This window comes from Callorhinchus milii, unplaced genomic scaffold, assembly GCF_018977255.1.
Source record: "Callorhinchus milii isolate IMCB2004 unplaced genomic scaffold, IMCB_Cmil_1.0 Scaffold17, whole genome shotgun sequence".
NCBI classification, from domain to species: Eukaryota; Metazoa; Chordata; class Chondrichthyes; order Chimaeriformes; family Callorhinchidae; genus Callorhinchus; species Callorhinchus milii.
This window is the reverse complement of record NW_024704758.1, coordinates 3,400,427-3,414,693: the sequence shown is the minus strand read 5'-3', so window position 1 is coordinate 3,414,693 and position 14,267 is coordinate 3,400,427. Positions and strand designations below refer to the sequence as shown.

General features: G+C 51.7%; 1 protein-coding gene across 1 annotated transcript in view; it reads right to left on the bottom strand.

Moving 5' to 3' along the window:
• The window catches only part of ptprja (protein tyrosine phosphatase receptor type Ja), a 38,814-nt gene that overhangs the window by 17,646 nt on the left and 6,901 nt on the right, over positions 1–14,267 (bottom strand). Inside the window, exons 2-9 of the mRNA XM_042341562.1 lie at positions 10,637–10,655; positions 6,306–6,587; positions 5,512–5,781; positions 4,291–4,572; positions 3,497–3,766; positions 2,255–2,536; positions 1,461–1,730; positions 340–621 (exon numbers count right to left, since the gene is read on the bottom strand). Of these exons, the coding sequence (XP_042197496.1) occupies positions 340–621; positions 1,461–1,730; positions 2,255–2,536; positions 3,497–3,766; positions 4,291–4,572; positions 5,512–5,781; positions 6,306–6,587; positions 10,637–10,655 (1,957 nt within the window). The remainder of the gene's footprint in view (positions 1–339; positions 622–1,460; positions 1,731–2,254; positions 2,537–3,496; positions 3,767–4,290; positions 4,573–5,511; positions 5,782–6,305; positions 6,588–10,636; positions 10,656–14,267) is intronic.

Sequence of the window (14,267 nt, the reverse complement as noted above, 5' to 3'; positions counted from 1 at the left end):
ATTAGCCTCTGAGTAAAGAGACACTTTGTGGTGTCTGCGCTGAAATTACTCTTTGCCACTCTAAATCACACCCCCCTCAACCCCAGTTACAGACCCTCCCAACCAGTAATGAGATGCTCCACCCGGTGACCAGCTGGGTCTGGGAATAATCTATCACCTGTGATGTTGAGCCGATGACGTGAGTGTGTGTGGGGTGAGGGAACATCGCCAGAAGAGGAGCAGAGGAGAGCGGGGAGGATTTGGGAAGCTTGTGGACTGGGCACTGGAGGGCAGGCAGCATGTGGAGAGGCAAAGCCAGAGATATGGGAGCCAAACCCCAGTCCCCGGGCCTGTACTTACTGGTACAACCTGATACAGGTTCAGATGAGATGCTGTGGGGCCCACTGTTGGTAGCCACAGTGATGGTGTAGCAGCGGCCAGGCTGTACGTCGCTGATTGTATATGATGTGTTTGGGGGGAACACGGTGAAGGTCCTGTCATAGGCTGAAAGGTTCTGATGATCTTGGACATGGACGGTATAATTCTCCACATTGCCAGGCGGAGTGTGCCAGGTCACCTTCAGAGAGGTTGTGCTCCCTTGGTTCTCCACCGTCACGTTGCTGGTTGGTATTTGCTCAGGTTCTGTTGGAGAAAAACAAGGTTAAACTGGTTCAGTCACTCGCACTCTTGCTGCTCACAAAGAAAGGTTGTTGGTTGAAGTCCCACCATCGGGGAATTTGAGCTCACAGTGAAGACTGAAGCTACAGCGCAGTGCTGGGGGAGCGCTGCACTGTCGGAGGTACCGAACTTAGGTCGAGACATGAAACCGAGATCCCCTCTGTGCCTGTCCAGGTGGATGGACACTGAAGATCTGGCAGAACTATTGGTAATGAGAAGGGAGTTTCACTCTTGTGGTGTCCCGGCCGATAATCTCCCGGATAGATATTCACCTCACGGCTGTTATTGGACATTGATGTACATAAATTGGCTGTCAGGTTCACTACAAACACAGTCACTACACCTGACAGCAACTGTGTGAGGCGCTTTGAGACATTTCTCATTACGGACGTCAATAAAATGTTTAAAGAGCCAGAAAGCGGAAGTTAGCATTCGCTCTGGAACGTGAATGCTAACCAGCCCGTCCTCGAGATGACCACCCCCTCCCTATGGTAAACAGCCCCTACTCCTGGTAACCAGACGGTCCCCAAAGTCACCAGCACCGCCAGCTAAATCATCAGTCCCTCTCTCTGTTGAGCAGACTCCAGGCCACCAGCCCCTGCCCACCGGGCCACCAGCCCCTGCGCACCGGGACACCAGTTCCTGCCCTCGGGCCACCAGCCCCTGTCCACCCCGGGACACCAGCCCCTGCCCCCCCGGGACACCAGCCCCTGCACCTGGGTCACTAGACCCTCCTCTAGGTAACCATCCCCTCCCCATGGTAAGCAGGCAGTGCTCTCTGTGGGCAGTGGAACAGCACATACCTGTGTACTGAGTCACTGACAGAAAATTGCTCTGCAGTGAGTTTGCTCCGATGGTGGCCACAGAGATGTTGTACTCAGTGCCAGCCGTTAGGTGGTCAATCACGATGCTGTTGTTTATTGCGGTGAGATTCTGAGCGTCAGAAGCGTGGCTCCGGAAGGTGACATTGAAGTTGTAAGTCCCTGCAGTCATGTTTGCAGGTTCTCCCCAGGTCAGAGAGATGGCGCTGGTATTGACACTCAACACTTTGATGGGTCCAGGAAGACTGGGAACTGGGAGGAAACACAGAACAAAGCAGGACCATGGGAACAAGCACCAGATTCACAAGATCTCATCTGATCTCATCCTTCCTGACACCGCATCTCACCCTCTTCCCATCACAGCATCAATCTGTTGTCTAAATGAGTCTGGTGTCCAGGCCTCAACCGCACTTCCTGCTAACCTGTTCATGTCGTTCATTAGCCTCTGAGTAAAGAGACACTTTGTGGTGTCTGCGCTGAAATTACTCTTTGCCACTCTAAATCACACCCCCCTCAACCCCAGTTACAGACCCTCCCAACCAGTAATGAGATGCTCCACCCGGTGACCAGCTGGGTCTGGGAATAATCTATCACCTGTGATGTTGAGCCGATGACGTGAGTGTGTGTGGGTGTAGGGAACATCGCCAGAAGAGGAGCAGAGGAGAGCGGGGAGGATTTGGGAAGCTTGTGGACTGGGCACTGGAGGGCAGGCAGCATGTGGAGAGGCAAAGCCAGAGATATGGGAGCCAAACCCCAGTCCCCGGGCCTGTACTTACTGGTACAACCTGATACAGGTTCAGATGCGATGCTGTGGGGCCCACTGTTGGTAGCCACAGTAATGTTGTAGCAGCGGCCAGGCTGTACGTCGCTGATTGTATATGATGTGTTTGGGGGGAACACGGTGAAGGTCCTGTCATAGGCTGAAAGGTTCTGATGATCTTGGACATGGACGGTATAATTCTCCACATTGCCAGGCGGAGTGTGCCAGGTCACCTTCAGAGAGGTTGTGCTCCCTTGGTTCTCCACCGTCACGTTGCTGGTTGGTATTTGCTCAGGTTCTGTTGGAGAAAAACAAGGTTAAACTGGTTCAGTCACTCGCACTCTTGCTGCTCACAAAGAAAGGTTGTTGGTTGAAGTCCCACCATCGGGGAATTTGAGCTCACAGTGAAGACTGAAGCTACAGCGCAGTGCTGGGGGAGCGCTGCACTGTCGGAGGTACCGAACTTAGGTCGAGACATGAAACCGAGATCCCCTCTGTGCCTGTCCAGGTGGATGGACACTGAAGATCTGGCAGAACTATTGGTAATGAGAAGGGAGTTTCACTCTTGTGGTGTCCCGGCCGATAATCTCCCGGATAGATATTCACCTCACGGCTGTTATTGGACATTGATGTACATAAATTGGCTGTCAGGTTCACTACAAACACAGTCACTACACCTGACAGCAACTGTGTGAGGCGCTTTGAGACATTTCTCATTACGGACGTCAATAAAATGTTTAAAGAGCCAGAAAGTGGAAGTTAACATTCGCTCGGGAACGTGAATGGTAACCAGCCCCTCCTCGAGATGACCACCCCCTCCCTATGGTAAACAGCCCCTACTCCTGGCAACCAGACGGTCCCCAAAGTCACCAGCACCGCCAGCTAAGTCATCATTCCCTCTCTCTGTTGAGCAGACTCCAGGCCACCAGCCCCTGCCCACTGGGCCACCAGTCCCTGCCCACCGGGCCACCAGCCCCTGCACCCCCCGGGCCACCAGGCCCTGCCCCCCCCGGGCCACCAGACCCTGCCCCCCCGGGCCACCAGACCCTGCCCCCCCGGGCCACCAGTCCCTGCCCCCCGCGGGCCACCAGATCCTGCCCCCCCCCGGGCCACCAGATCCTGCCCCCCCGGGCCACCCGCCCCTGCCCCCTGGGCCACCCGCCCCTGCACCTGCATCACTAGAACCTCCCTCTAGGTAACCATCCCCTCCCCATGGTAAGCAGGCAGTGCTCTCTGTGGGCAGTGGAACAGCACATACCTGTGTACTGAGTCACTGACAGAAAATTGCTCTGCAGTGAGTTTGCTCCGATGGTGGCCACAGAGATATTGTACTCAGTGCCAGCCGTTAGGTGGGCAATCACGATGCTGTTGTTTATTGCAGTGAGATTCTGAGCGTCAGAAGCGTGACTCCGGGAGGTGACATTGAAGTTGTAAGTCCCTGCAGTCATGTTTGCAGGTTCTCCCCAGGTCAGGGAGATGGCGCTGGTATTGACACTCAACACTTTGATGGATCCAGGAAGACTGGGAACTGGGAGGAAACACAGAACAAAGCAGGACCATGGGAACAAGCACCAGATTCACAAGATCTCATCTGATCTCATCCTTCAAGATACCCCGTCTCACCCTCTTCCCATCACAGCATCAATCTGTTGCCTAAATGAATCTGGTGTCCAGGCCTCAACCGCACTTCCTGCTAACCTGTTCATGTCATTAATTAGCCTCTGAGTAAAGAAACACTTTGTGGTGTCTGTCCTGAAATTACTCTTTGCCACTCTAAATCACACCCCCCTCAACCCCAGTTACAGACCCTCCCAACCAGTAATGAGACGCTCCACCCGGTGACCAGCTGGGTCTGGGAATAATGTATCACCTGTGATGTTGAGCCTATGACGTGAGTGTGTGTTGGGTGAGGGAACATCGCCAGAAGAGGAGCAGAGGAGAGCGGGGAGGATTTGGGAAGCTTGTGGACTGGGCAGTGGAGGGCAGGCAGCATGTGGAGAGGCAAAGCCAGAGAGATGGGAGCCAAACCCCAGTCCCCGGGCCTGTACTTACTGGTACAACCTGATACAGGTTCAGATGCGATGCTGTGGGGCCCACTGTTGGTAGCCACAGTGATGGTGTAGCAGCGGCCAGGCTGTAGGTTGATGATTGTGTATGATGTGTTTGGGGGGAACACGGTGAAGGTCTTGTCATAGGCTGAAAGGTTCCGATAATCTTGGACGTGGATGGTATAATTCTCCACATTGCCAGGCGGAGTGTGCCAGGTCATCTTCAGAGAGGTTGTGCTCCCTTGGTTCTCCACCGTCACGTTGCTGGTTGGTATTTGCTCAGGTTCTGTTGGACAAAAACAAGGTTAAACTGGTTCAGTCACTCGCACTCTTGCTGCTCACAAAGAATGGTTGTTGGTTGAAGTCCCACCATCGGGGAATTTGAGCTCACAGTGTAGACTGAAGCTACAGCGCAGTGCTGGGGGAGCGCTGCACTGTCGGAGGTACCGAACTTAGGTCGAGACATGAAACCGAGATCCCCTCTGTGCCTGTCCAGGTGGATGGACACTGAAGATCTGGCAGAACTATCGGTAATGAGAAGGGAGTTTCACTCTTGTGGTGTCCTGGCCGATAATCTCCCGGATAGATATTCACCTCACGGATGTTATTGGACATTGATGTACATAAATTGGCTGTCAGGTTCACTACAAACACAGTCACTACACCTGACAGCAACTGTGTGAGGCGCTTTGAGACATTTCTCATTACGGACGTCAATAAAATGTTTAAAGAGCCAGAAAGCGGAAGTTAACATTCGCTCTGGAACGTGAATGCTAACCAGCCCCTCCTCGAGATGACCACCCCCTCCCTATGGTAAACAGCCCCTACTGATGGTAACCAGACGGTCCCCAAAGTCACCAGCACCGCCAGCTAAATCATCAGTCCCTCTCTCTGTTGAGCAGACTCCAGGCCACCAGCCCCTGCCCACCGGGCCACCAGCCCCTGCCCACCGGGCCACCAGCCCCTGCCCCCCCCGGGCCACCAGCCCCTGCCCCCCCCGGGCCACCAGACCCTGCCCCCCCGGGCCACCAGACCCTGCCCCCCCCGGGCCACCAGACCCTGCCCCCCCGGGCCACCAGACTCTGCCCCCCCCCCGGGCCACCCGCCCCTGCCCCCCTGGGCCACCCGCCCCTGCACCTGCATCACTAGAACCTCCCTCTAGGTAACCATCCCCTCCCCATGGTAAGCAGGCAGTGCTCTCTGTGGGCAGTGGAACAGCACATACCTGTGTACTGAGTCACTGACAGAAAATTGCTCTGCAGTGAGTTTGCTCCGATGGTGGCCACAGAGATATTGTACTCAGTTCCAGCCGTTAGGTGGGCAATCACGATGCTGTTGTTTATTGCAGTGAGATTCTGAGCGTCAGAAGCGTGACTCCGGGAGGTGACATTGAAGTTGTAAGTCCCTGCAGTCATGTTTGCAGGTTCTCCCCAGGTCAGGGAGATGGCGCTGGTATTGACACTCAACACTTTGATGGGTCCAGGAAGACTGGGAACTGGGGGGAAACACAGAACAAAGCAGGACCATGGGAACAAGCACCAGATTCACAAGATCTCATCTGATCTCATCCTTCAAGATACCCCGTCTCACCCTCTTCCCATCACAGCATCAATCTGTTGCCTAAATGAGTCTGGTGTCCAGGTCTCAACCGCACTTCCTGCTAACCTGTTCATGTCATTAATTAGCCTCTGAGTAAAGAAACACTTTGTGGTGTCTGTCCTGAAATTACTCTTTGCCACTCTAAATCACACCCCCCTCAACCCCAGTTACAGACCCTCCCAACCAGTAATGAGACGCTCCACCCGGTGACCAGCTGGGTCTGGGAATAATGTATCACCTGTGATGTTGAGCCTATGACGTGAGTGTGTGTGGGGTGAGGGAACATCGCCAGAAGAGGAGCAGAGGAGAGCGGGGAGGATTTGGGAAGCTTGTGGACTGGGCAGTGGAGGGCAGGCAGCATGTGGAGAGGCAAAGCCAGAGAGATGGGAGCCAAACCCCAGTCCCCGGGCCTGTACTTACTGGTACAACCTGATACAGGTTCAGATGCGATGCTGTGGGGCCCACTGTTGGTAGCCACAGTGATGTTGTAGCAGCGGCCAGGCTGTAGGTTGATGATTGTGTGTGATGTGTTTTGGGGGAACACGGTGAAGGTCTTGTCATAGGCTGAAAGGTTCCGATAATCTTGGACGTGGATGGTATAATTCTCCACATTGCCAGGCGGAGTGTGCCAGGTCACCTTCAGAGAGGTTGTGCTCCCTTGGTTCTCCACCGTCACGTTGCTGGTTGGTATTTGCTCAGGTTCTGTTGGACAAAAACAAAGTTAAACTGGCTCAGTCACTCGCACTCTTGCTGCTTAGTTGTTGGTTGAAGCCCCACCATCGGGGACTTTGAGCTCATCTGATCTTATCCTGACAGACACCCCGTCTCACCCTCTTCCCATCACATCATCAATCTGTTGTCTAAATAAGTCTCAAAGTGCTTCACAGAATATATTGTAAAGTGAATTGACCGTATATAATTGTGTGCAAAACGTGTGTATAAATTGGCTGTCACATTCACTTACAAACACAGTCACTACACCTGACAGCAACTGTGTGAGGCGCTTTGAGACGTTTCTCATTACGGACGTCAATAAAATGTTTAAAGAGCCAGAAAGAGGAAATTAACACTCGCTTGGGAACGTGAACGGTAACCAGCCCCTCCACCGGATGATCAGCCCCTACTCCCGGTAACCAGACCGTCCCCCAGGATCACCAGGCCCTCCCCCAAGTCCACTCACCCCTCCCTCAGTTCACCAGCACCTCCCCGGTCACCAGCCCGTCTTCCCCGATCACCAGCTCTTCCCCACAGGTCACCAGGCCCCGCGGTCACCAGCCCCTGTGGTCACCAGCCTCTGCCCCCCAGATCACCAGCCACTCCCTGGGTCACCAGCCCCTCCCCCCCGGTCACCAGCCCACCTTCCCAGGTCATCAGCCTCTCCCCCCTCAGTCACCAGCCTCTCCCCCTCCAGGTCACCAGCCTCTCCCCCTCCAGGTCACCAGCCTCTCCCCCTCCAGGTCATCAGCCTCTCCCCCTCCAGGTCACCAGCCTCTCGCCCTTCAGGTCACCAGCCTCTCCCCCTCCAGGTCACCAGCCTCTCCCCCCCAAGTCACCAGCCTCTCCCCCTCCAGGTCACCAGCCTCTCCCCCTCCAGGTCACCAGCCTGGAGGGGGAGAGGCTGGTGCCGCTCCCCCTCCAGGCTGGTTCTGCAGTGCAATTGCTCTGCAGTGAGTTTGCTCCGATAGTAGCCACAGAGATGTAGTACTCAGTGCCAGCCGTTAGGTGGTCAATCACAATGCTGTTTTTTATTGCGATGAGATTCTGAGCGTCAGAAGCGTGGCTCCGGGAGGTGACACTGAAGTTGTAAGTCCCTGCAGTCATGTTTGCAGGTATTTCCCAGGTCAGGGAGATGGCACTGGTATTGACATCTGCCACATTGATGGGTCCAGGACTGGGAACTGGGAGAAAACACGGAACAAAGATAGAGTTGGGTGTCATCCACATGTAACAAGATTACATTTGTAAAGCGCCTTTCACGTCGGGAGGATGTCCCAACGCGCTGGCAGTGTACAGCATTTCAGACCCGAGCTGGGGTCGGGGGGTGGGGGGGGAGAGGGGAGGACAAATGGGAGTGGCCGATGGCATGGTCAAAGAGGAGGGTCTTGAGACGGGACTTGATGGAGGCTAAGGAGGGGGTGAGGCAGAGTGATTGGGGGATGGAATTCCAGAGGTTGGGGGCAAAGTGGCTGAAGGCTCTCCCGCCAATGGTGGAGCGGGTGGGTCGGGAGACGAGGAGCAGGCCAGAGCCGGCTGAGTGGAGGGAGCGGGCAGGTTGGTAGGGGGTTAGGAAGTCGCAGAGGGAGGGTGGCTCGAGGCCATGGAGGGCTTTGTAGGTGAGAACCAGGATCTTGAACTGGATTCTTTGAAGGATAGGGAGCCAATGGAAATCGGGCGACAATGGGAGAGATGGGGTCTGAAGGGTGAGGTAGTGGCAGAGTTGGGCAATGTTACGGAGGTGAGGAAAGGCAGAGTGTGTCATGGCTTGGATGTGGGGAAGAAAAAAAAGTTGAGGATTGAACAAGACATCGAGGTTCCTGACTGGTTTGGTGAGTTGAAGTGTGCAGCCATGGAGGTTGATGCTGCCAGAGCCTGAGGTGCGGAGACGCTGGTGTGAGCCAATCAGGAGGGCCTCAGTCTTGTTCACATTCAACTGTAGGAAATTTGCCCTCATCCAGGACTTGATGTCCGACAGGCAGTCTGTCAGGACAGCAGTGGAGTTGAGGGTGGAGGCAGAAAGATAGAGTTGGGTGTCATCTGCATACATATGGAAGTTGACCCCAGGTCTGTAGATGATGTACCAAGGGGGAGCATGTAGATATTAAAGAGGAGTGGGCCAAGAACAGAGCCCTGGGGGACGCCAGATGTGACAGTGCACCAGATTTACAAGAACACAAAGTGGGTCTGGAGCGAGAAATCCTTTGGGCCCATGTGATCTTATCCTTCCGGGTTCCCCATATCACCTTCTTCCCCTCACAGCATCAAGCTATTTTCTAAATGAGTCCTGTGTCCTGTTAACCTACTACGCTTCTTGCTAATTAGGGACAGGAACTATATAAGTGCAAGTTGTTGTTGTGAAGGAACAGTTCCTGGATGGATCAGAGGAGTGCACTGTGGGGGAGTTGAAGGCAGCGGGCTTATTGGTCAGGGAGAAAGGAGAGCTGGGGATCGAACCGAACGCTGAGGTGACACAGTAGATAAGCGAGTTCAAGAGACACCAGGAGGTCAGAGCCATAAGATAGGAGGATTTGTGGCAAGACAACGTGAGAATTGCTTCCTTTGGATACGCGTACCAAACATCAATGTCAGTGCAGTCATCAGCCTAACTAACAGCAGAGCTGTGATTGTGAACAACATGGTTCGTTTATAGCCAAGTGCCTGACGCACATGGAAAGCATTCAACATGAATAGGCGGCATCTGACACACATGGAACCCATCACTGTGATCAGCCGGGTGTCTGACACACATGGAACCCATCACTGTGATCAGCTGGGTGTCTGACTCACATGCTTGCCATGTTTAAGAGTCTCCAAACCAAACTGAGTTCCATGTATGTATGGGAATGTCCCTGTGTCTGGAATGGAAATGCATTCTTTCCCACTGCTTGTCCAGCTAGGACCACCTTACCCAATAGGATTTTGGCTTTCAGGGTTAACAGGAGCAGAGTGATAGTATTCCCTGCCACCACTGACTGGTCTGCCCTTCCAAGTCCTGCCAATAAGCCAGACTGGCTGTACTGTGGAGGCCTGTAGCTCAGTAGTTATAGCACTTGCCTCACAAGCGAGAGACCTGGGTTTGATTCCCGGCAGGGCGAAACCTTGGTCAAGTTTCCTTACTCACACGCCTGATAATAATCCCTCAAGAACAAAAAATTTACGACTGTTTGTGGGACACTGCTGTGCGCAATTGGCTGCTGCATTTCGCCCACAAATGTATAGTCAATTCACTTTACAGTACATTCTGTGAAGCGCTTTGAGATGTCCAGAAAACGTGAACAGTGCTATATCAAATGCAAAGAATATTATTATCATCAGCAGGGCCTTGGAATACTACGGACTCGCCTGGCTCAGGAACTGGACTAGAGACCGTCGCAGAGGGTGGGCTTGATTCCAACACTCATTGCCAAACATGTAACCTTGCAGCCAGTTCAACTCCAAGGAGACCTTGTTTACCTCCCCCAAGTAGGATAGTCACTAGTTGGCCAGTTGTCATCTGACCAGCGGGGGTTTAAGCCCTCACTAGGTCGGTGGCAGGAACAAGGAATGCCCTGCGAGCTTCCCGGTGGGCAACACAGCATCTTCCAGCCCACAGCTCAAACACACATCGCTACCCACTAAGCGATGGGTCCATGAGTTGGAGATGTGGAGCTTAAGCAACAGCTACTTATCTCTCCGCAAACCAATCAAGGTGGATTCGAAGCTCAGTGGAACCAACCTTCGGTGCAACAACAACAAAATTACATTTATACAGAGGCTTTCTCGCTGGAAGGACATCCCTAGGCACTGAGGGATTGTGAGCGGTGGGTGACAATCTGCCTGTCTCCAATAGGCGGCGCTAACACCATATTTTGAGTAAAGGCAATAGTGGGGCGGAGCTCTGTGCGATGCACAATACGAGCAAAGCAGCAGAGAGAGGGCACGAGAGAGTGAGAGAGAGGGCAACAGAGAGTAAGAGAGAGAGAGAGAGAGAGCATGACAGGGAGAACGACCAAGAGAGAGAGAAACACACGTTTACTCTCACCAGATTGACTTACCCTCTGCAGACACCGGGCCCTGTGGAAGAGAGAGAGGGAGAGAGTGACGTAGAAATTATGATAATAATAATAATGTGGTCATTCAATCCACAACTGTTTGTGGGACAAACTGCTGTGCACAATTGGCTGCTGTGTTTCACCCATAAAATATATAGTCAATTCACTTTACAGTTTGTTCTGTAAAGCACTTTGAGACATCTCGAGGATGTGAAAAACTCTATATCAAATGCAAGGATTATTATTATTTATTATATATATATCTCAATGGGGCTGTGTGGCTCTAGTTAATGATGAAGAAAAGTGAGTGTACCTGTGTGAGAGTGAGTGTGCGAATCTGTGTGTGAGTGTGTGTGTGGGGAGCGGGATTCTAGGGCGGGCGGGGGGTGAGGGGAGCAACGAGTACCTGACAAGGATCAATAATTATTGTGTTTAGTTATTGTATTTTCCACCAGCCACCTGTAGGAAACAGAATTTGTCTTCTGACTATCACAAAGGACAGATACAGAAAGAGAGAATGAGAGAGAAACACAGAAAGAGAGACAATCAGAGAGTAAGACAGTGAGATAGACAAATGTCTAGACAATCAGAGAGTGAGATAGACAGACGTCTAAACAATCAGAGAGAGAGCAAGACAGTACAGACAGTCAATCAGAGAGGGAGAGAGATAGTGAGATGGAGAGATAATGAGAGACAGAACAAAGGAGAGAGAGGCCATGGGAGGCAGTGAGAGTGAGACCATAAGAGACAGAGAGAGAGATACAGAGAAAGACAGAATGTGATAGAGAGTAAGATGAAGAGTGAGAGAGAGACTGAGTGAGAGAGGTTAGAGAGTGTAAGGCAATGAAAATGAGAGATAGGTCAGAGAGAAAATGAGAGTGAGAGATCAGATAGAGAGAGAGAGAGACAATGAGAGAGTGAGAGAGAGGCGCACACACACACACGCACAGGAGCTGAGTGGAGAGGAGTGGAGATCCTGGGCTCTGCCGCCCACAGTCCCCACTGAATCAATTGCTGCTATTTTACATTTCAATGTTTGAAATTTGAATTTTGTTTGAAGCTGAACTCTGAATAGTATGAGCGAGTGCAAGTAGAGCTTTGATCAGAGCACAGTAACCCCACACACAATACAACAAAGGCTCTCACTGTGTTCAGTCTGACGCAAGGGGCTGGGAGAGAGAGAGAGAGCGACACACGACCTTTGCTATCCTCCTCTAACACTGGGGATGACCTTTGCCAGCCTGAGCTGGACGCTGTACTGCAGATGGATGCGGGTTAATGTCTGCCTGTCTATCTCTGGTACTGGACACGCCTGTCTCCTGGCCTGGCCCATTACTGTGGAAACGCCATGCTGAGCCAAGGCAGGAGAAGGTGCTGACGCGGGGTCCACATTACCAAGCTCTGAGTTGAAGCCCGACTCCAGTAGTTGTGAGTCATGGTGTCGGACCATTCCCTATCCAGCAGTTAGAGAGAGGTCTTGGTATAGAAGGCCTTTACGTCACTCAGAGAGAACGCCCTTCAGTCAGCCAACAATTCATACCAGAAACCCAAAATAACTTCCTGATATAAATACACAATAATTGCGAGAATTCCAAACCACAATCTAAAACCTCACCCATGTCTTGCATACAGTGTGGAGTCCTGTAGCTCAGTGGTTAGAGCACTCGCTTTGCAAGTGAGAGACCTGAGTTCAATTCCAGACAGGGTGAAACCTTGGGCAAGTTTCCTTACTCCACACAGAGCCTAATAATAATCCCTCCAAAACCAAAAACAATAATAAATTGGTCATTTTCAATCTACGACTGTTTGTGGGACATTACTGTGTGCAATTGGCTGCCGCGTTCGCCCACAAATATACACTCACTTCACTTTACAGTGTGTTCTGTGAAGCGCTTTGGGACGTCCTCCTGACGTGAAAAGCGCTATATCAAATGCAAGGATTATTATTATTATTATTATTATTACAACTCAATTATAATCAATACAAAAGCAGGAATGTGGACGGTGTAGAGGTAGCTTTACTCTGTCTCTAACCTATGCTGTCTCTGATCTGGGAGTGCGGACGGACAGTGTCGATGTGGAAGCGTTACTCTGTGTCTAACCCGTGCCGTGGCTCCCCTGAGAGTGTGGACAGACAGCGTTAATGTTAATTAGATTTCTGGGAGTTAGTGTTATAATAATAATAATAATCCTTGCGTTTGATATAGCGCTTTTCACGTCGGGAGGACGTCCCAAAGCGCTTCACAGAATATACTGTAAAGTGAATTGACTGTATATTTGTGGGCGAACGCGGCAGCCAATTGCGCACAGCAATGTCCCACAAACAGTCATGGATTGAAAATGACCAATTTATTATTGTTTTGTTTTTTAGTTAGATTTCTGGGAGTCTGGACGGTGGTATGGGAGGATGAGGGTGCAGGGGTGAGGAGGGAAGTCACAGTGCAGGGAACATGGCTGGATGGGTCATGCTGAGACTCTCCTCTCTGCAGTGACCTTGCTAGAGTTTACCAGAGGGGGAGGGGGGCAGGGCGTGCACTGAGAGCCTGACAGGAAATGCGGCAGGAAATTATTAAGAAGCTTTTCTCAAGATACAATTGTGTGTCTGAGCAATGGCCTGACATTGCTGCTCACTCCACTCACACCTCACTGACTGGTCACTCACTACAGCCCTTTCTCTCTTTCACTCTCTCTCTCTATCCTTCCCTCTCCCCATTACCCATCTCTCTCTCTCTCTCTTTCCCCCTCTCTCTTGTTTATTCCTATTTCTCTCCCCCTTTCACTCTCTTACCCTCTGTTCTTTAGTTCTAAAGGCACTGTATTCAAATACAAGGATTATAATGATAGTGTCATAGACTTGTTAACATGAACAGAATGTCTCATTCAAAGGACAGCACTTCTGACAAAGCCGTCACCCCCCCGTCCTGGAATGACAGCCTGAACTATAAGGGGTCGAGTCTGTGAGAGGTTTTGTGTAGTTTGGGAGAAACTGTTTCCTCTTCTTGGGTGGGTCAGTAACCAGAGGACACAGATTTATGATAATTGGTTAAGAAAAAACAGAGGGAAGGAGACATTTTTTTCAACCCAGATTGTTGTTACAATCTGCCTGAAGCAGATTCACTAGTAGCTTTCAAAAGGGAATTGGATAGGTACTTAAAAAGGAAAAAATTGCAGGGCTCTGGGGTAAGAGCGGGGTAGTGGGACTAGTTGGTAGCTGTTTCAAAGAGCTGCACGGACATGATGGGGCGAATGACCTCCTTCTGTGCTGTAAGATTCTCTGATTGTAAGTCCTAATGCAGGGTTTGAAGCCCCAATGCCCGAGATGAGCGTGCTCCCAGCGCGCCTGGCTGCTCCCAGCTCCGGTGACAGCCTCCACCCACATACCCCAACCCCACTTATTTTTCTCTCTTTTCCTTATTTGAGTTTGCATAACCTGTCATTCATTTTTATTCTTTTAGGCATTCTTTCCTTCTCTCTCTTTCCGTCTCTCACTCACATTCTGTCCTTTTACCCCCTCTCTTTTCCCCTTTATCTCTTTCCCACCCACCCCCACTTCTCTCACTCGTTTTCTCCCTCTCTCTCTCTCCCCCTTTTTTCTCTCTCTCACTCTTTCTCTCTCTTTCTCCATCTCTCTCTC